Consider the following 21,163-nt stretch of genomic DNA (forward strand, 5'->3'; position numbering starts at 1 on the left):
GCCGGAGCTCATCCTTCAGATGCGTCTGCTCTCTGCCAGATGCTCCTTCAGGATGCAGGACCCACCAGCGTGCTCTGCCTTTACACCCCTCCCGGGTGCCCGTGTCACAAACGTCGCCACGGCGACGCGATGACAGCGTGGCCGGTGCTGGCCGCTGCCCATTGTGACGCTGGCACCAAGACCTTCAGTCTACTGTTTTAATCTGACCCAGCTGGAAAACTTCACTATAGTTAGTTTCCTTGATTCCTGTGCAATTTTATTTCAGAACTGAAGCTTGATTTAAACAATTTTTTGCAAAGTCTGAAATGAAAGTTGCATTTCTGCTTATATATAGCTGCTTTGATCCACGATGAATGAAGTCATAAAACAGAGTATAAGGGGAGGTTCTAAACTGCCTGTTGTTGAGTTCATTGTTGAAGGCAACAGGAGAGCCCAGAATGTGGCTTTTGAGAGTAGATTTGCCACTGCCTCTTACTGAGTTCTGTATTGCATTTTTCTGTGCGTGCAATTCTTTTGACTCAGAAATACAAGTTATAATGAAGGTGAGGTACTTCACAGCACATTAGAGATTTGCAACAAAAATGCATTTGGAAAACACATTATAAACCTAAATGCTGCAGAAGGACATTGATTAGGATTCTATTTAAGGGCAATAGATTCTATCTTTGCACACAGCCAGAAAATGCTCCTTCTACATTTCACTGATCACCATGTCAGCACCTCTAGGGATCAGCCCGTCGGTTCATTGGAATAGCAGTACACTGACAAAGTGCTGCTGTAATCCTGGAAACAGCTCACTGGGCTGTTCTCACAGCCCTGGCTAACACTGTCCAGGTTAACTGAGTCTTTCCTCCCCGGATTGGGGTTCTCCTCTTCAAAGAGAAATGATTTTAGGTTTCATTTGGTCAAAGCCGGCAAAAATCAATTTGAAAAAAGGCACCTTTCAAATCCAGAAGGTCAACTCCACCTACTCATTCATAAGTTGGTTAATTAAATGTATGGATTTGCCACAGCTGGGAGCATACCTTCAACCGTTCTATTACTTGCCCTCAAGTCTTACATACCAAAGTACAGCTCTTGCCATCCAGTTTTTCATCATCAAGATTGGGGTGCTGTATTTGGATTCACATTCAATTAGTAATCCAAACTCCAGAAGTTATTTATGATTTCCATCCTTCTCCAGTCTCATATCCTCAAAGGGCACTGCTTTACGCTGACTGGGCTGGCTCCTGCCTTTAACTTCACTTCCTTTGGGGCTGCATTTTGGCTCTGCCAGGCATCCCTGATAGCCACACTCCTAACTAATTTAGGATTTAAGATCGCAGTAACTTCTGGGGGTACAGCCTTGTTTTTCCCAGTTTGTGCTAAAGCCAGAGGAGGAGGAGATGGTGGGGAGGGAATGGGGGAGATGGGCGATGGGGAGATGGAAGGGATGGAGGGGGGGGATATAGGGGTTGGAGGTGGGAGGATGGGGGGAGGAGAGTGGGATGGAGAACAGAGGTGAAAAGATGGACGGAGAAGAGGATGGATGGAGAAGGTGGAAGGAGGGGTGGGCAGAAGTGAAAGGATGGATAAGGGGAGGGATGGAGAACAAGGAAGGAGGGAGGGACACGCACCAGGCCACGTGCTTGGCTCACGTGCTTGGACAGAGAAGGACCACGGCGGCGCTGGAAGCGATGGGCAGAGCCAGCACGGCGTCCCTGCTGCAAAGGGCACTTTTCCTCTCTCCTGCTTTGATTCTCACCAGGCTCTGCAGGGTTTCTTCCACTCCATACCCGCTCAAAGTGTCATACAGAGCCAAAGTGGAAAACCTGCTTGCAAAACAAGTCTCGGCACAACCAAGATGAACTGCCAAGCTCAGCTCTCACTACAGAACCAGTTATTTGTGACTACACCTACAACTATCAGCCCCCATCAAACTGGCAAATGTGCATTCTGGGGTGCATTAAAAAGAGCGTGGCCAGCAGGTCGAGGGCGGTGATCCTCCCCCTCTACTCTGCCCTGGTAAGGCCTCATCTGGAGTACTGTGTCCAGTTCTGGGCTCCTCAGTACAATAAAGACAGGGATCTCTTGGAAAGAGTCCAGCGGAGGGCCACAAAGATGGTGAAGGGCCTGGAGCATCTCCCCTATGAAGAAATGCTAAGTGATCTGGGTCTGTTTAGCGTTGAGAAGAGAAGACTGAGAGGGGACCTGATCCAGGTCTATAAATATCTGAGGTGTGGGGGCAAAGTGGCGAGGCCAGACTGTTTTCAGCAGTGTGCGGAGACAGGACAAGGGGAAATGGCAGAAGCTGGAGCATAGGAAGTTCCGCACCAATGTGCGCAAGAACTTCTTTACGGTGAGGGTGACGGAGCACTGGAACAGGCTGCCCAGGGAGATTGTGGAGTCTCCTTCTCTGGAGATATTCAAGACCCACCTGGACGCCTACCTGTGTGACCTGGTGAAGGGATCCTGCTTTGGCAGGGGGGTTGGACTCGATGATCTCTGGAGGTCCCTTCCAACCCCTACGATTCTGTGATCCTGGCCTGTATCAGAAATGGTGATGGCAGCAGAGCAGGGAAGTGATTGTCCCGCTGCACTCAGCTCTGGTGAGGCTGCAGCTCGAGCGCTGTGTTCAGTTCTGGGCCCCTCATTGCAAGAAGGATCTCAGGGAGACCTCATTGCTCTCTGTAACTCCTGAAGGGAGGCCGTGGTGAGCTGGGGGCTGGTCTCTTCTCTCATGTAACAGCGATAGGACGAGAGGGAATGGCCTCAAGTTGCACCAGGAGAGATTCAGGCTGGACGTTAGGAAATATTACTGCTCCAACAGAGTGGTCGGGTGCTGGAATGGGCTGCACTGGGAGTGGTGGAGTCACCAGCCCTGGAGGTGGTCAAGGAACACTGAGACGTTGTGTTGAGGGATGCGGATTAGTGAGAGCTATTGGTGATTTCAACCCTGGTGATGGTGTGATTCTGTGATTCTGGATGGGGGATTCAGGGGGTACACTGGCGGAGAGGGGGGGAAAGGAAGAGGAACATCAGAATGGGGGAATAGGAGGGGTGCGACAGGGGAAGGGGACGAGGAAAGGCACCCTGGGGGTCAGAATGGGGAATGGGGAGGGAACTGAGAAGGGGGCAGTGAGGTGGGGGGTGGAGGAGGACTGCAGGAATCAGAATGGGGGAACTGGAGTTGGGAGGGTGCTCCAGTATTCAGGTGCGAAGGGGAGCACAGAGGAGAGTTTGACCCTGGAGGTCAGAAAGAGGGACTGGGGGGTTGCAGGCCAACCACTGGGGGGACTCACCAGAGCTGAGTGCAGGGGACACAGAGCACCTCCTGCCGCAGGCTGAGGCCCTGAGTGACAAAGAAGCCCCACGGGGCCAAAGCAGAGCAGCATGCGGCCCCTGGCTCCCTTAGCCCCAGTCCCCATCTCGGTGTCCCCCTCCCTACCCATACACCCACCTGTAGAAGCTGAGGCAGCGCAGAGTACTGTGGAGTACTGCATCCAGATCTAGGGCCCGCAATACAAGGAAGGCAGAGAGATGTTGAGAAGGTGCAGAGGAGTGCCACAAAGATGATCAGAATGCTGCAGCACCTCCCCTGAGAAGACAGGCCAAGGGAGCTGGGCTTGTTCAGCTTGGAGAAAAGAAGGCTGGAGAAAAGAAGGCTGGAGAAAAGAAGGCTGGAGAAAAGAAGGCTGGAGAAAAGAAGGCTGGAGAAAAGGGCAAGCGAATGGCAGCCTTTCAGGACCTAATGGGAGCCTCTAAAGAGGAGGGAAGTCAACTCTCTGAAAGGGTAAAGAACAGCAGGACAAGGGGAAATGGTTTGAAGTTAAGGCAGGGAAGATTTAGGTTGGATGTCAGGGAGACATTCTTTACTCAGAGAGTGGTGAGGTGCTGGAACAGCTGCCCAGAGAGGCTGTGGATGCTCCATCCATCCCTGGAGGTGTTCAAGGCCAGGTTGGATGGGGCCCTGGGCAGCCTGGTCTGGTATGAAATGTGGAGGTTGGTGACCCTGCCTGTGGTGGGAAGGTGGTAGAGATGATGCTTAAAGTCCATTCCAACCTGGGCCATTCTGTGTGATTCTGTGACTCTATCCTGCTTCTATCAGCGCTCCAGGCCATCCTGCAGGCTGTTGTGCAGAGCGCAGAGCTCTGCTTCCCGGCCCTGTGCTCTCCAGTACTCTCCTGTGAGTTCCACCTCCCCCAGGAATCTCCTGTTCCCAGGAACCTCAGCTGCTGCCCTGCACCCACATCTGCGTGCACATACGTGTGAAGAACCACAAACCCACGCGCAAGACTTCCCCGCACACAAACCTGTGCATTTACACGCACATGCAAGCACATCCTTGCACACCAACACGCACACTCCACCCATGTGCATGCAAATGTGTGAAAAATCACAAAACCGTGTGCAAATACCTTGATGCACACATCCCTGTTCATACACACTCATGTGCAGACCCATCCCATTGCACACCCACATGCAGGAGTACAAGAGCGCAGCCCCAGCCTTGCACACAGCCATGTGCACACACACACGGAAAACTAAAAACCCAGGCCATTCTATGATTCTGTGATTCTATGATCTCTGCACACCCCTGTTTGCACACATACCTGCACTCACAGCTCTATGACCAAATGCCACTCCCACGGCTCAGCCAACACGCAGACGGTGGGAAATGTCAGGAGGAAAGATGCCCCGTTACGCTCCTTCATTCTCCTCTCTTTAATGAAGGCACTGGGGCACAGCTGTAGCCCCATCCTGAGATGAGGGTTGCTGCGGGATTCCTCGTTTGGACGCTGCAGGTTAACCTGGAGCGCAGTCTGAGGGACACTCCTCATGTGCTCTGCAGATGGAAGATGTGCCAGGAGCAAAGAAAAGACTTCCACAGGCAGCGCAGGGATGGCGTTCCTGGGCCGGGCGGAGACATACAGAGCAGAGCCCACTGCCCTGGGATCTGCAGCACTGCAGAAGGGCTCAGGGTGCAGCACTGTGGCACAATACAGTGAAGACGCCAGGTTCAGCAGCCCCACGTGGGCTGTGGGGGTCCTGGGACGGTGATGGGGGTCCAGTCAGAAACTGTGGGGAGCTGTGAGATCCAAGGGGGTCCTGGAATGGGTAAGGGAGGTCCGAAGGAAGAAACAGGGAGGGGATAAGGAGGAAGCCCAGAGCAGGGATAAGGGTTGTTGATGGGAACTGTGGGTCGCTGTGAGGTCCTGGGCTGAGTGGGAGGGAGGAGTACCAGGTCTGAGGAGGTCCTTAATGAGCTATGGAGATCTGTGGGGGGGTGTATGAATATACATGTGGGGGACATGGGATGGATGTGGAAACAGAGCCTGCAGGAGCAGAATGCTCTTCAGGAGAAGGCAAGACATGCGCTGCAGGTGGGACACAGACATATGGGGAGGTATGGGGACATAGAGGGAAGGGGGGGATGTGAGGAGTGGTCTGAGGTAAAAAGGTGGGGCAGTGTTGGAATGCCTTTATTTCTTCCTGAGATGGGACTGGGGGTCCCTGTAGCCCAAAGGTGGGGCCACGATCCATGACCCCACATGAGCCTAACCCCAAGATGACCACATAACCCTGTATGTGTGCGACCCCATGGCGGCACGTGACCCACAGCCCTGCGTGAACCATACCCCCACACGACCCTGGCACTCCCTGACCCTGCCTGCCCCCATCACGCTGCGACCCACTGCCATGTGGCCCCAGAACTCTGGGATCCCTGCCCCCACCATATAACACACTGAGACCCGTAACTCCCTATCACCCAACCTGACCCTACAATCCCTTCTGACCCCATTACTGTGACCCAGAACCCCATCTGACCACATAACTCTGTGCAGTGCCATCTGACCCTACGTCACCCCATAACTCTGTGACCTGCAGGACCCCCATGTGACCCACGACCCCCTGTGCTAACCCCATGTGGCCATAGAACCATCTGTGTGTGGGGAAAAGGCATCTTCTCCTCAGGGTGGGACTGCCCCAGAGCTGCCCCAAAGGCGACATGGGGTGGGCTGCAGCCGTTTCTCTCAGTTTGGAGAGATGGGAACTGTCCAAAAGGGCCAGAAGAAGGACATGAATGCTTCTGCAGGGAAACACCTGTCACAAGGTTTGGTGGCAAAGCAATCCCACCGAGACTGAGGAAGGGGCTGGAGCTTGGGTGCTGCGGTGCTGCGTGGCAATGAAGGAGACTTGAACCAGGGATGGAGCTGGGACGGACTGCAGGAAATCAACTCCTTAATGGGGACAGTGGGAGAAGAAATCCAAGTCAGCTGCAGAAGGAACAGCAGACCTCCTTACAAAAAGGCATCCCAGACTGGGGACGTTGGAGCAGTTGGGACAGTGGTAAAGAAATGGCTCCAACATCAGGTCTTGGAGCAATTACTGCAAAGACCCCGAGAAATGGACAAAGAGCTCTGATGGCAGCGCAGCACGAGGAGGAAGGAATGCATGGTGGTGCAGAAGGAGAAGGATGGAGAACAGCAGCGGTGGGATTCCCCTTTTGCACGGTCACCCACCGCTACGGGACTCTGCAACAAGAAGCTGCACCCTGCTGTGGTCAGCACGGCTGTGTGTGTCAGCTGGGTGCTGCTGGCAATCATCTGAGCTGTTACGGTCAGGAAACATTCTAACATCTGCACGGATAGCAGGATAAGTAGGATCAGAGTGAGAGCTGTGCTGTTGTTCAGCAGACAGATGCTGAGCAGAGCACAGCAGGGCCAGGATGTTCGGACCAAAGGAAGGTGGAGACTGCACACGAGGGAAGGCACAGGTGCAGGACAGAGCATGAGACACAGCAATGGCAACAGCTGTCAGAAATCCTGCCTGCCTGTCTGCATAGGAAAGCACACAATAACACCAAAAGGACCAGGTTGGCCACAGACCTCACCTAGAGAAACAGCAGAGCGGATGCGTGGCCTAGACTGCGAGCCTGCAGTCCCCAGCCAAGAGGGAACAGGAGAGCAGGGACTGCCAAGGGAGGAGAGCTACAGGAGCAGAAGGAGCTCAGTGAGCAGCTGCGCCTTTTGTCCCTCACCACAGGGAGGGACAGTGCAGAGAAGCCATAGCAATAACAGATGAGCTTTGCTGCTGCAGGGAGAGCTGTGCCTGATGGAAGAGCAGTGATGAGAGCGTTTCTTGCACAGCCCATGGGCACTTGGGGGGGATCTGCTGGGATGGGGGAAGCCCTACAAAGCTGTGGGACAGCCAAAGGACACGGATGGGAGGACCCCAAAGGGGCACTTTGGGGCAGCTATGGGGCACAGCCACACCTAGGAGCTGCCTTTACCCAACGCACTGCTGGTGGTGGAACTGCTGCTGGCCACGGGCCGTGGGCAGTGATAGGGCTGTTCTGGGCTGCTCTAGGATGGCTCTGGGGCTGCTATGAAATGGGGCAGCTATGGGACACAGCCACAGCTCAGTGGGGTTGATGTTCCCGCACACAGAGCTGGTGGTGAATCTGCTCTGATCATGGAACCTCTCCCATAGCCCCCCGCTGCCCCCTGGACTCCCAGCTTGCCCAGCAAGATTGGGGCAAGCCGGGGGTCAGCAGATGTTATAGGCAGCTGATGTACAGCGACCCCAGAGCCACCCTGTAGCGTCCCCTGAACGACCCCAGAACAGACCCATCACTGTCCACAGCCTCATCCGGGGTTACGGTGCTCACAGGGATATGGGTCATGTGGAGCCTTGGGGTCACGCTGAGTTCTATGAGGTTACGGGGTCATGAGAGGTTATGGATCAGGGCCCCACCTTTGGGCCACAGGGAACCCCAATCCCCTCTCAGGAAGAAATCAAAAAAATGCATTCCAGCACCACCCCACATCCCCCATTCTCACTCGAAACCCCTCCCCACATGACCCCAGACCCTCTACATCCGCATAACACCCCACGTTCCCACGCCCACAAGTCCCAGCTTTAGCTCACACGTTGCCTTCTCCTGCGCAGCACTCTGCTCCTGCAGCCTGTGGCCCATATCCCCATATCCTCCCACGTTCCTCTGCTCCCATATCCCCATGCCCCCCTCATCACTCGCAACCATATCTGTGCCCTGCACCTGCTCCAGCTTTGCATTCCTCTCCTGCTGCAGCTGCCCCTGCCCCAGAATTGATCAATTCTGTGCTCCCTGGAGGGAGAAGGCGGTGAGGAGGGGCCCAGGTTGGCTACTGGGGTCCTGGAATAGTGGCAGGGTTCCTGTCAGGGACTGTGAGGGTCTCTGAGGTTGCTAAGAAGCCCTGGAGGCAATTAGGGAGATCTCAGGGAGGAAATAATGGGGGTCAGTTGGAGTCTAGTGGGGAATATGGGGTGCTGCTTGGGACTATGGAGGTGTGTGAGGTTTTGGGCCAGCTGTAGTGGAGAAGTTCCTAGTCTGAGGAGGTCATTAAGGGGCAATGGGTTCTGTGCGGGGCTACTGGGGTCTTGCAGGGAAAGTATTGAGGGAGGAGGGAGGTGTCGGGGCTCTGAGGGAATTATGGGTGGGCTGTAAAGGAAAGGTAATGGGTTATCTTGGGGAAAGCAAGGGGCAGCCAGGGGGATGGAAGGGACACCTACAGGAATGCAAGGGGAATCTGGGCTGGGGCAAGGGGACAGCTAGGGGAAGAACAGGGGAACGTCCCAGGAACTGAGTTCTTCTTTCAAATCCACATCTGCTACTTCCTGACGTAGCTGCAAGACTGCCAGAGAAGCTGCAGTACCGCTGCCCATTCTGCTGCCTGTGTCAGAAAGAGCTGCATGTTAGTGGGTGCAACTGCCACTACAAAGCTAACTCCATAATTGCAGACACAAAACCATCACCTTCAGTATCTGTTACAGGCCCTTGCCCTTGCACAGGAACCATTCCCACACAGCAAGGGAACTCCTTCACTGCCTTAGGATGCGGAAGAGGAAGAGCCCCAAAGCCTTCAAAACATGCTATCTTGCCACCAACTTTGGAAGCTACACACACCTTCTCCTTTGAGAATTAGCAAGATGAATCAATGCACGTTGCTGCTGGAGAGGGCTGTGCTGCATCTCCTGCTGCCATCCTTGGGTTGTCATCGTGATGCCAATCCACAGAGCACTTTGAAGGGCAGTAACCTTGCAAGAAAGAACAGAGAGCTCTGCCGTGCATTTCCTGTTGGAACACAGAGATGAGCCATACAGCCCTTGCTCTCACAACACACACCTCTTCTCTTACCAGCTTTCCATTCCTGCACAATGCTGTTCAAACCCCTCCTCCATCTCTCCCTTCATACACAATGCACAGCCTCTCCCCAGCGACGAGCTCTGTGCTGTTTAATGCCTGTGCCATCATCGGGACCTACAGAAGAAACCTTGCGGTTAAGAGGGTTGATTAGACAAGCGCTCTGTCTGGCAGAATTCACCATCTTAAGCACTTTAAAGAAGCGTCTTCTTGAATGCTCTGAATCTCTGTGACACATCAGGAGATGCTGAACTAAACCCGCAGCCTTCTCAAAAATGGAAGGGCTCTTCAGAACCAGCTGGAGGGGGAACAAGATCCTAGGGGGGCTGTGGAGCTGGTAAGGGAGGTCAGAGGGAGGAAATACAGAGGTTCAGAGGGAGCCCAATGGGGGACACAGGGTGCTGTTGGGGACTATCGGGTTCTGTGGAGTTTTGGTTCAGCTATGGGGGAGTTTTACTAGGCCCTGGAGGGGCTATGGGGCTTTGTGGGGGGCTGTGGGGTGGCTACAGGGGTCCTGGATGGGAAATATTGAGGGCGCTACTGGTGCTCTGAGGGAATTATGGGTGTCATGGGAAAGGGCAGCCTTGGGGAAAGCAAGGGGCAGCCAGGGGGATGGAAGAGACACCTGCACGAATGCAAGGGGAATCCAGGCTGAGGAAGGGGACAGCTAGGGGAAGAATAATAATAAATAATAAAGCACCCTATAGCTCCACGAACCCCTATATCCACCCGTAAGGCCCCCGAAGCCCTAGAGCCCCATACCCTCCTATAGCCCTCTACAGCCCCCCTAAAGCACCTCATAGCCCCACATCCCTCCTGATAGCCCCCCAACACCATATTCCCCAATATTTCCCTCATAGTACCTATACCCTCACATCCCCCGACACTCCCCCACATCCCCTGATATTCTCCCACATTACCGTATACCCCCCATACCCCATATTACCCCACAGCCCCCCTGTAGCCCCCACAGCCCCTAAACTCCCACATCCCCCCAAATCTCCCCCACCGCCCCCCGGACCCACAGCTCACCTCAGCTCCGGGGGGCAGCGGGAGCAGCGCCGGAGGCCTCGGGGGGGCACGGCCCGGATGCGGGCAGCAGCGCTGCGGCGGTTGGGCCCCGAGTCCTTCAGCCGTCCCAAAGCCCCGCATCCCGCGCACGGTTCCGCTCCCCGGCCCCGACCCAAGCCGTTCTCCCGCACACCTCCGGCTTGTGCCGCTTTCCTCAGCACCGCTCCCGTCGTGCCGCGGCTCCGTCTCGCTGATGCCCGCACAGCTCCGGCGCGCAGCGCCTGCGCCTGCGGGACCGGCGGCGTCGGAGAGGAAAGACGGCGGGCTCCGAGCCGGAGGCAACGGCCGCTCCCGCGCTCGGCGCCTCAGCCAATCGGAGCCGGCGGCGCTGCCGCCGACCAATCCGAGACCGGAGGCGGGCCGGAACTGCCGCCGACCAATGAGAGGCGCGAACGGACCGGAAGTGCCCCCAACCAATGAGAGGCCGGAGGCGGGGCGGAGCGGCTGTGGGGGCGGGGCCTCGGGGTGCTCTGTATTGCCATAGGGGATGGGATTGGGATCGGAATTGGGATCGGGGATGTGGGATTGCGATTGGGATGAGGGATTGAGATTGACAGGTGGGTGATGGGCTTGGGATGAGGGTCTGGGAATGAGATTTGGAACTGGGATTGGGATGTGGGCTGTAGGATGCGGGGTTGGGATGTTGACTGTGGGCTCGGAATGTGAGATTTGGGACTGGGCTGTGGGAATATGGATGTGGGATCTGAGGGCAGTGCTGTGATGCCTGAGGTCACCCGGAGTCACTCTGTGATCAGCCCACAGCTGTGTGTTCCAAAGAACAGCCACTGAGGTCAGGGGCAGCAGTCCAGGCAGGGAGATGCTGTGGTGGGAAGCAGGCTTGGTGCCGACGTCCTGCAGGGAAACGGGTGCAGACTGCATGGGACAGTGTAGGACAGCACGTGGTGGAGATGGCTGAGGGGCTGGCAACGCTGGAAGGCCCTGACGGAGCCACGGTCTTTGTCCAGCAGGCCGTGGATGGTGTCTGTGGTACAGAGAACCGTGAGGGGACACGCTGTCCTCGTGGCACTGGGCTCTCGTGGCCTCCTTGTGCCCCATGCAAAGGCTCCCACTGCTCCAGGAATAGTCTTGACCCTGCATAAGGGACAGGATCTCCCTTCCAAAGGCCTGGGCATCAGGGTTTGGCCTTTCTGCTCCATAAGGCAAAGGTTGCTGTTCTCAGCATCAGAGCCACCAGCACAGCGCCTTTGTCTCCCTGTAATCATGGCTTCCAATTATCTGCTCTAACAAGTCCCTGGGGGCCGTGTTGGCAATGGCTCTCAGCGGGGCCCATTCATACTCCCAGAAACTTCCTTCCAACTTTATCTTCCTGAGCACTTTGTGCAGTCTTCTCTCAGCACTGGAGGATGATGGACTCAGCACCAAACACCCCAAGGAGACCAGTACAACCCCGAGAGCCCTCAAGTGCTTTGTGCCTTCCTGACATCTTCCTCAAGTCTTCAGAACCTGTACAGCTAACTGGAGAGCTATCAGGAGTGCACTTACAGAGGAGGACCCTAAGGTACATTTAACGAGTCTCTTTATTTATTTATATTTTCTCCAGTATTAAAAGCAAATTAAGGCAGCACTTTGTAGACAGTAATCATCCAAGGCGTCTCCTAATGAGGTTTGCTCTTTCACTGTGTGGACAGACTTTCTCCTCAGCCTCCCAAGCCCATTACTGCTCACGTTGGCCCCGTGGGATTTTCATCCCTTTTCCTCACATCAGTCTTCTCTGAAATTTGCAGCTCAGTGTTGCTTTTCCTTTGCATCAACTCCCACTTGCCTTCCTCAGAGACCAGCTGCACATGGGCACAGAGGGATTCCTCCTTGTTGCCAACAAAGGGGAATCAACACGATGCAATTGAATGAACAGTAAAACACTCTCCTCAGCTGGATGCCATGTTCAAGCTGTCTGCCTTCCAGGGGGAATTTTGGTGCCAGAAGAACTTTTGACAGAGAAAGTACATACAAACACAAATAAGAAGTTGAGTAAAGAATTCATTAGACTTTTGAGATGGCCCAAGTTTCCAACTTATGGGAGCTCCTAGAGTAACCACATAGCTGGGAGGTAGGTATCTGAAAGAACAAAGAGCAAAGGGAGGGGGAAATCTGGAGAGCAGTGGGAAGGGCACATGTCCACACTGCCTGCAGAAAACACGACCTTAGCCATGGTCATTTATTCAGGAGAGCTGGAAACACCTGCAGGGAGTGGGAGATCAAATACAGAGGTGAGACCAAGCAGGGCTAGCAGCTACCTGTGTCCCAGCACCTGAATGCTTTTGTGTCCTCCAAACACAGTTCTGGAAAACAGTGACACAATAAATCTCCTCAAAGACTGGTATTTCCAATAAGGAGAGAAACCAGGCCCCAAAGCAGTTTAGAAACTGAGAGGTGTGTTGGCACATTTTCTGTGATTTGGATCTTTCTCTTCAGTTCTTTGTTCCAGTTTTATATTACATAACATCTTTCACACCTACAGCCTCAAAACAAACACACAAACAAACAAAACAACAGAAAAAAAACATATTTGACAGTGATAGGCCCAAGGAAAATGGTTACACACTAAAAGAGAAAATAAGATTAGATGTTAGGAGGGAATTCCTAATGTCCTTAACATCAGGTTGTGAGGCAATGGAACAGATTGCCCAGAGAAGTTGTGGATGCCCCATGCTCAAGGCAAGGACAATGACACGGGGGTTGGAACTTGATGGGCTTTAAGGTCCCTACCAATCCAAGCTATTCAATGATGTATGTTGGAAATATCCAAATACTTTATCAGGACGGTATCTCTGATAAAGCAGATTTTATTTGCAATTGCAATGGAGGGGCCTCCTGCAAGCAGGACAGCACTCAGAAAACAGCGTTACATCTTTTATTCCCTATTGCCCGATGCTTCTCTCTTTCTCCCCCAGTTCCTCATTGGCTGAATACTTTAGGTTCCCAATCTTCTCAACGCTTCACTAAACATACAAACACTGGACAAACATAGATCTCTGCTGGCTAAGTGTAAACTTCTAATTAATTAATTAACGTCTGACCCTCACTCCACACTTGGTTATTGTTTCTGGATATCTGCTTGACCTCCCTTGCATAGAGATAAGCTCGGAAGGAGGAAAGTTCTTCTTCAAACCAGTTGCCCTTTTTAGTATCTAATGCAGAAACAACATTCCATTCCCACAGACACCACAGAGTGACATCCGCTCAGAAATTGTACAAAGACAAGTGATAGCTGGCAACCTACTGCTGGGAACCTGTTTTGGCAGGGGTGGTGAACGTGGTGAACCCCCGCTGGTCCCTTCCAACCCCTACGATCCCGGGTTCTACTTTCTGTTCACAAATCTGATGTCATCCAATCCAACGTCCCGCTTTCTTAACTCAGCCGATATCCCCTCTTCGTTCCTCTTCCTTCCTTCAGGTGATCCTGCCCACAATGTCCATGTGAAATGTCTCATCCCGCTTGGAAGGCTGTGAGGAAAGCGAATCTCTGGGATCCCCCAAACAAAGCACTCCCTGCCCGGCAGGGTCGCGGGAGCCATGGAGTCATGACTGTGACACAGAGGATCAATGCCGGCTAATTTATGGAGCGTTCTAACAAGGAATCAACGACTTCCAGGCAAAACTAAGCAACTTTCTGACCACAGGTCATCAGCGTTACGGGTAGAGTACTTTGGAACAGTACTTGTTTCCCTATCTCCTACTCGAAGATCACTTCAGGCAACGGCCACTAAAGGAAAACAAGTAATACTACACTGAGAGCAAAGAAAAGGAGAGAGAGAAAACAGAGAGGGGTGAGCGCTCCCACCCGGGGCGGGCAGCAGGCTGCTGGTGCCAGCATCACAATGGGCAGCGGCCAGCACCGGCCACGCTGTCATCGCGTCGCCGTGGCGACGTTTGTGACACGGGCACCCGGGAGGGGTGTAAAGGCAGAGCACGCTGGTGGGTCCTGCATCCTGAAGGAGCATCTGGCAGAGAGCAGACGCATCTGAAGGATGAGCTCTGGCATGGCTGGCGCCAACAAGGAGCAAGCCGCCGGCACGAGGCGGAACGGGATGAGCGAGGTCGGCCCCGCAGCGAGGCGTGCCTCCAGACCGACACGCGCCGACACCGAAGGTACACGGGTCCACAGCCAGCACAGGAGCGGTGCTGCAGCCAACCTTGGCACGAGATGACACTTTCCATCTGCCACCTCGCTCCTGCCTGGCAGCGGTAGCGGTGCCGGGAAGCGGCAGATGCAGAGTGTGACCTGCTTTTCCTTTGCCCTCCAGAGCGAGTTGCCGTCTGGGATGCGGTGGCCGCCTATGTACGGGAGCAGCTGCTGCTGCGGAAGGTGTGTTGGCTGTCGGGTTCCTCCTCTCCCCATCCAGCTCAGCCTGGACTTCCTCTGAGTCTTCCCCTCCACAGAAAGAAGGAAACTGCCCCCACATTTCTCTCCTGGGCATCCCACGGGCTTCCTGCAAATCCTGCACGATCACTTGTGCCGGGCACTGTCTATCTCAGGGCTGATCCCGGTCTCTGGAAGCCTCTGGATCCCACGAGGCTGCTTCTGCCCTGCCTGCTGTGCTGCATTTGGGACGGCAAGGGGAAGGAGAGGACTGTGCAGCCCCTTCCCAAAGCCATTCCCGATGCCCTGGCTTGTGCCTCTGAACAGCGGCAGAGGGCACCTGAGCTCTGTCCCTACCTTGGACCCCTCTGGCTCTTCCTCCAGCCGTCCCATAACCCTTCCGCCCTTCCTTTCTCTTCCACTTGCAGGGGGTCTGGATTCCCACCTTCGGCTCCTTTGACACCATCTCCAAAGACATCCGCACTGAGGATGGGACCCTGACTCTGCGGTGGCCCGTGTTTCACCTGGCTACAAATCTCATAGCCACGCACCACCTCAAGGCCCGCAGGGAGTCCCTGCCAGGTAGGAGGGGGGATCAACTTTTGCTGCTTTCATGGACAGGGCAAACGGCCAGCGCCTCCATTCTCAAAAGCAAACCTCCTCCTCTGAGGAGCCTGTCCAATCATGAGGCCGTTCTGGCTGATGTCCACCAGAAGCACCTCTAGGCAAGCACCTGTAGAAAACCACCCGTATCATCAACTCTGTCCCTTGCATTTTTCAGTCCATAGGAAGGTGGAGCCCCTGGAATACAGCAAGGCAGCCGCAGCTGCCTCTCTGAGCTGCGAGACACTCAGGACTTGCATCCAGAGCACCGTGTCCCTGCTCTCCGGCTGCCTGCAGAACGGGGAGAACGTTGCTGTTGTCCTAAAGGACATCGGCGTCCTCCACATTGATGGACTGACATTCCAAATGAAATTCTTCTTTGACTTCCTCGAGAAGCTATCAGGGAAAGATACATTCAGAAGAGCTGTTTTCAAGGTGAGCTGTGTGGTTTCTCCGTGGCCCAGGCACTGCCGTGACCCTTGCTGTGCCCGCACACGGCCCACCAGGACCTGGCCAGCTGCTCGGGCCGTGCAAGTGCTGTGCTGCTGTCAGCTCTCCCCGCCTTGGGCTCCTCGTGTCCCCAATGCCTCAGCCTTCACGAGGACGTCCCACATCCTCCCCGTTTCTCCCCTGCAGGCCCCCTGGCTGCTGGACACGGTGGTGTCCCGGATGGCACCGGTGGCCTCCCTGGCGCTCTCTGGCTGCCTTGTCGTCTTTCCCAAGTGAGTATGTTGGTGGCTGTAGCTGCTGCTTGATGCAGCTGCTCAGCTCTCATTCCATCACGCTTGCTCCTTGTGTCCACGACTGTCCTGCCCATGAGCATATGTCACAGAATCATAGAATGGAAGGAACCCCGAAAGGGCACCTAGTCCCACTCCCCTGCAGGGAACAGGGACACCTACAGCCAGATGAGGTAACTCTGAGCCTGGTCCAGCCCGACCTTGAATGCCCGTCCGGGCACCCACCACCTCTCTGGGCAAGATGTTCCGGTGCCTGCCACCCTTCTGTCAAAAGCTTATATCCAATCTAAATCTTCCCTCCTGCTGTTTGAAACTCTTTCCCCTTCACCTATCTCGACTGACCCTGCTAAAGACTTTAGAAAGTCGTGTGCTTCATGCAGCATGACTATGTGCCTGGGAGCAGGCAATCAGAGAGAGCAACAAGGATTGCTGGAGCGCTGCGTCACACCGGTCGCTGTCTTCTCCTCTCGTACAGGTTTCAAATGGAGTTTGTACCCAAACCACCGCCCACAATAAGACGCAGGTCCTCAGGAAGCATCCCTGGTCAGGAGAAACCAAAGAAAGAAGGCACTTTGCCACCTCTTGTCCAGGGCAAGAAAGGTAAAGCAGCTGCCAGCTCCTTTCCGCGGCACGGGCAACATACTTGAGATGGGAAATCCCTTGCTGACCATCAGCCAAGGGCTCTGACTTGTGTCAAAGCTTCACGCCAGCTCAGCATGGCCTCTTCCCAAACTAAGGAATTGTTGGCCTCTCACAAACTAAGGTGCTGGGTGTGATGTGCCCTCATCCCTGGCTATGGCAGGAGGATGTGTGGATCTTAGGCCCCGCCCTTCCCTAGCAGAAGGATATGGTCCCCAAAAGCCACCCTGCCACCTCATCGTCACCACCCAGCTCCTCTTTCCCAAAGCCAACGTCACTAATGCAGTCCCAAAACAGAGCTGAATTGCAGAGAGGAGGAGTGGGGCCAGGGATGGTGTCAGGAAGGGTCCGAGGGCGGTGCAGATGTCAGCAGTGGGGGGAGCAGAGCGTCCCTCTCAGATGTTCTGGGAACAGGCCTGAGAGCCCCTTGTGAGTGAGCCAAAGGGTTTACGGTGAATCTCCTCTGCCTTCTCCATTCCAGTGAAATTTGCTGACCGTCCAACCTTCATCAAACGCTTGAGCTCAGACAGCGTTGATGGAGGAGACCTCAGAAGGATAAGGAGCTCACTGCTGAAGGAGAGCTCCAAGGCCAGGTGAGGCTGGAGGCTCTGGGCTGGGATGTGCATGGGGGTGACACAGCGAGAGCCCGTTCCCTAGCCCCAAAGGGTCACTGTTGGTGGCCGCCCAACAGTGCTGAACGCAGCAGCACCCACCATGCTGGGATGGGGACGCCAGGAGCCCCCCGGCTCACAGGGCTGGCCCCTCTCCGCATCCCAGGAGAGTCACGGGGCAGCCGGCGAGCAGTCTGTGGGGACGGCTGCGTTGCAGCCAAGGCTCCTGGCTCAGGCTTGCAGCATGCGGCCCAAAAGCCATCAGCCACTCACGCGGACCCCTCCCGCTCTGTCCTTTCAGTCCGCTGCCACCCATCCGGAGGGCGTCTGAAGCCCAAGAGCAGCCGGTGACCTGCGAGCTGCAGGGGGAGGCAGTACCATCAAGCAAACAAGACCAGCGCCGAACACTGGGAACCAAACACGTGAGCTTCCTTGATGAAGTGCAGGAAGCAGGAAAAGCCCATCGTGAGGATGCGGTGCAAAAATTGCAGACAGCCAAGGCCGCACCCCCTCAGATCACCTTGAGGCCAGCAACACCTTTCAGAAGCGACTCAAGAAGATCTTCCACAAGGGCTGAGTCTACAGAGCCTCAAGGCCGACCATCCAGGCTCCCACTGACTTGTGACTCGGTGAAACTTCTCAGGCAGAGGGCAAGGAAGATCAGGCCAGTGCAGGATGCACTGGGGCAGATGGCAGCATCACCACTTCGTGGGGAGTCCAGGCTGCCTGAGGAGTCTTCCATCACCCGACCTGGACTGCTGCCACCCATAAAAGAAGAAACGGGGTCTCCCGAGTGCCAGCCTCCAAAGACCAAACCCCCAGTCCGCAGGAAGGCCACACCCTACCCACGCTGATGCGGGCATGGGGTGCCCACGACACACACAGCTCCACTGGAGGCTGCAAAACAGATGCGTGAATCCCATCTGCATCACATCTAATACTAACCAGGCTGCCCAGGACCCATCCGACCTGGCCTTGAACACCTCCAGGGACGGGGCATCCACAACCTCTCCGGGCAGCCTGTTCCAGTATCCCACCACTCTCTCTGGAAAGAACAATCCAATCTGGCATCCAATCTTCAACTCAAAACCACTTCCCCTTGGCCTGCCATTAGCTACACCATCAAAGAGTTGACTCCCCTCCTGTTTGTAGGCTCCCTTTATGTACTGGAAGGCTGCAAGGAGGTCACCCCGCTGCCTTCCCTTCTCCAGGCCAACAAGGAGATCTAGAGTGAAATGTAGAGGGGCAAAACCATCAATAAAGCCTTATCAGGGGCCTACCCTTTAAAAACCTCCAGAACGCCTGTGACAGTGTCATTGCGCCTTTTGACGCCAGCTCTTGTGCTGGTGGAGGGAGAAAGAATTGCGAGAGGGCATCAGAGCGTCTCACGGTGCTTTGATGCCCAGGGAAATCCAGCACAGTCTCTTCTGTCTTATCTGGATCACAACTTACGGGCTTTTGGCCTGGCAGGGCCCCTTTGGCCGGCTTGGAGAGGTCTGCAAATGCAGAGCTCCATGGGCCAGCCGGCCGGCCACCTCTCGCCTGGCAGTGCTCCCCTGAACGGCCAGCCGGCTTTCGGCCTGGCCCAACTGGCCGGCCAGGAGGCTTCAGGCCTCGGAAGGCTTCCCCAGCCAGTCAGCCAGCTTCACCAGAGATTCCGGATCTCCCTCAAGGCCTGAGTGCAGCCGCTCCACGCAGCCCCAAGGCAGACCATCCAGGCTGCCACAGCTGCCTCGTGGAGCACTCCAACTGCCCAGGCAGAGCACCAAGAAGAGCAGGCCTGGCAGGCTGCCCCCAGCCGACTGGCCTTTGATCTTCATTAGGCCTTGTTCTGCCCCTCACGTAGGGGCTGGCTGCCAGCTGTGAGGGCTGTCAGCATGGAGGTGTGTTCTTTGTTGGTGTTCTGTGTGCCCTGATCTTCAGAGTGGGTTAAGCAGTTTTGTCTTTGTGTTCGGGTTGAGTTCTTTGCCTCTTGGGGGTAACTAGAAGCTGTGTCTGCTGTTGCCTGGGTGTCCAGTTGTTGTTTTGGGTGAAGGTTCTTCTTTGGAGTTTGTGGGCTGGGTCTCAGGAGGCCCCTGAGGGTCTCTGGCTTTGAGCATTAGTCAGTGGCAGTTGTTAGTTGTAGAGTGATCTGAGTGTGTGTGTGAATGGTGGTGCTTAGAGCTGTGTGAATTCCTTGGCGAGGCCAAACGGCGTGGAGGTCCTTCTGCTTCTAGTTGTGCAAGGCAGGAGTGAAGTATGTTTCTCCGTTTCTGCAGCTGAGAGCGTTTTGTTTGCTCGTGCAGCTTTGCTGTGAGCGATGTGGAGCTGTCAGGCAGACTTGGGTTCCTTTGCCACTCTCCCAGCAGCAGTGAGACTAGTACTGCCTTCTGAAAGCGCACTGCAGCTGAGAAGTTAGTCAGGCTTGGCAGTGGAAATGCTGTGTTGGAGGGACTGTTGGTGGCCGTGAGGTGACAGCCCAAGCCTTGTATTGGCAACTGGTTTCTGTGGCATGGATTAAGTGTAGCTCATTTTAGGGGAGGAGCCTGGGGTTTGATTGAATCGTACTGTGGAATGGCGGAAAGGGAAAGCCCCTTTGGGTAAGAACATGCTGTGAGTTGTAGTGCTGTAGCACTGTCTTTCTACCTAGGCAAGGTAATAAATAAAAAAGTGTGCTGAGATAAGAATATTTGTAATCTGCATTTATGCAATTCATTTTAGCTAGGAACTCTAAACTGCACGTACAGAGATCCACTGGCTGTGTTTGACAGCGAGTCAATAAGAAAATAACCATCACAGAGGGACCGTTTAAGGCCACTGAAATCAAGTCGTTTCTGAGATGTGACTTGTCTGCCTCTTTACCTGATAATAACAATATGAAAATAAAACAAAAGATAATACAGTATTATTTGTTTCTCTGTATTTTAAAGGTGATTCAAAGCTTTTGCTCTACTAAAAGTAATCTTACTCAAGACAAGGCTCTGGGCAGGAAACTGGAAATAAGACGGTGGACCAGGTGACAGAACAGGCAGTTGGCAAAGGCTTTAATTCCAGATGGCAAACTTAACATCTCTGAACCTGAGGCGGAACCTGTAAAATATTCCAGAGAGGACAGGAATCTAATTAATGATTTAGGAGGGAAGAGAGCAAGCTGACAGAGGGGTGCGCGCCCAGATGGACACACTGTTATGCCCTTCAGTATCTTATGGGAGTGGGTTCCAAGGAAGATGATAAAACGTACTCGGGGAACAGACACTACAAAGGACAATCCTAGTACCAGGAACAGGGCACAAGTGGGGCTATTGGGAAAGGGAGCCTTCTGGGGCAACAATGGCAAATTGATTTCTCGGAACTCCCAAGAAAAGGGGGGTATTGCTGTGTGTTGGTACTGGTAGCTTCTTAGGGTGGCTGCAGGCATTCCCTTGTAGAACTAATAAGGCACAGGAGGTAACTCAAGTGTTGTTGCAGGAGGTTATTCCAGGATGCCAGGGAACTACTTGTGCTGTCAAGGAAAGTGCAGGGCTGAAAGTTAAACTCATAAAGAAAAGATGAGTTGGTTACTAATTTGCTTTATCTCAATGTACACGGGAGGTGTTTTAGCCTGGGAAGAGACCTCCTTTTACAGTGTAACTCCTCTTACAGGTTCCGGGTTCTTTAGCAGCCAAGGGAGTGGCTCCAAACAATGGGACGTGGGTCCTGTACCCCCGGGGCCACCCCCACTGGTCCCCATGGAGGGAGTGGGGCCTGGGGGCACGCTGCTCATTGAGGCAGAAATCATATTTTCCTGTTGATCCCTCCATCCACCTGTATTTGCATCCATCCTTTCATCCAACAATCGTTCCATCCATCCAGTGATCCTTCAATCTGTTTTTCCATCCCTCCCTCCCTCCCTCCTCCATTGGTCCCTCTGTCCATCTGTTCCTCTGTCCCAGCAGCCTCCCCCTGTTACCCACCAGAACCTCCTCTGGAGCTTTGGGGATCTCCCCAGAATGGTGCCTTCAGGCATTTTCTTGCTCTCCTGCAAGTGCTCATT

At 54.4% G+C, this 21,163-nt stretch overlaps 1 protein-coding gene across 1 annotated transcript; it reads left to right on the forward strand.

Annotated features, from left to right (window-relative positions):
* Nucleotides 1-14,226: 14,226 nt before the first annotated feature.
* LOC149913633 (uncharacterized) lies at nucleotides 14,227-18,349 on the forward strand. Its single transcript, XM_090129028.1, has 8 exons — nucleotides 14,227-14,347; nucleotides 14,503-14,564; nucleotides 14,987-15,140; nucleotides 15,340-15,596; nucleotides 15,798-15,883; nucleotides 16,377-16,501; nucleotides 17,022-17,133; nucleotides 17,453-18,349. Exons 1-8 carry the CDS (start codon nucleotides 14,227-14,229, stop codon nucleotides 18,003-18,005), a joined length of 1,470 nt encoding a protein of 489 aa, XP_089985154.1. The 3' UTR covers nucleotides 18,006-18,349.
* The last annotated feature ends 2,814 nt before the right edge of the window (nucleotides 18,350-21,163 follow it).

The sequence above is a fragment of the Phasianus colchicus genome, chromosome 35, assembly GCF_987193195.1.
Source record: "Phasianus colchicus chromosome 35, bPhaCol1.hap1.1, whole genome shotgun sequence".
Classification (NCBI taxonomy): Eukaryota; Metazoa; Chordata; class Aves; order Galliformes; family Phasianidae; genus Phasianus; species Phasianus colchicus.

What these genes read in the sequence shown, in the direction of transcription:
- LOC149913633 (XM_090129028.1), top strand. Translation starts at nt 14,227, where the DNA reads ATGAGCTCTGGCATGGCTGGCGCCAACAAGGAGCAAGCCGCCGGCACG. An exon ending in AGCAGCTGCTGCTGCGGAAG is followed by an intron (nt 14,565 to 14,986) that starts GTGTGTTGGCTG and finishes TTCCACTTGCAG; the next exon opens with GGGGTCTGGATTCCCACCTT. An exon ending in CCGCAGGGAGTCCCTGCCAG is followed by an intron (nt 15,141 to 15,339) that starts GTAGGAGGGGGG and finishes TGCATTTTTCAG; the next exon opens with TCCATAGGAAGGTGGAGCCC.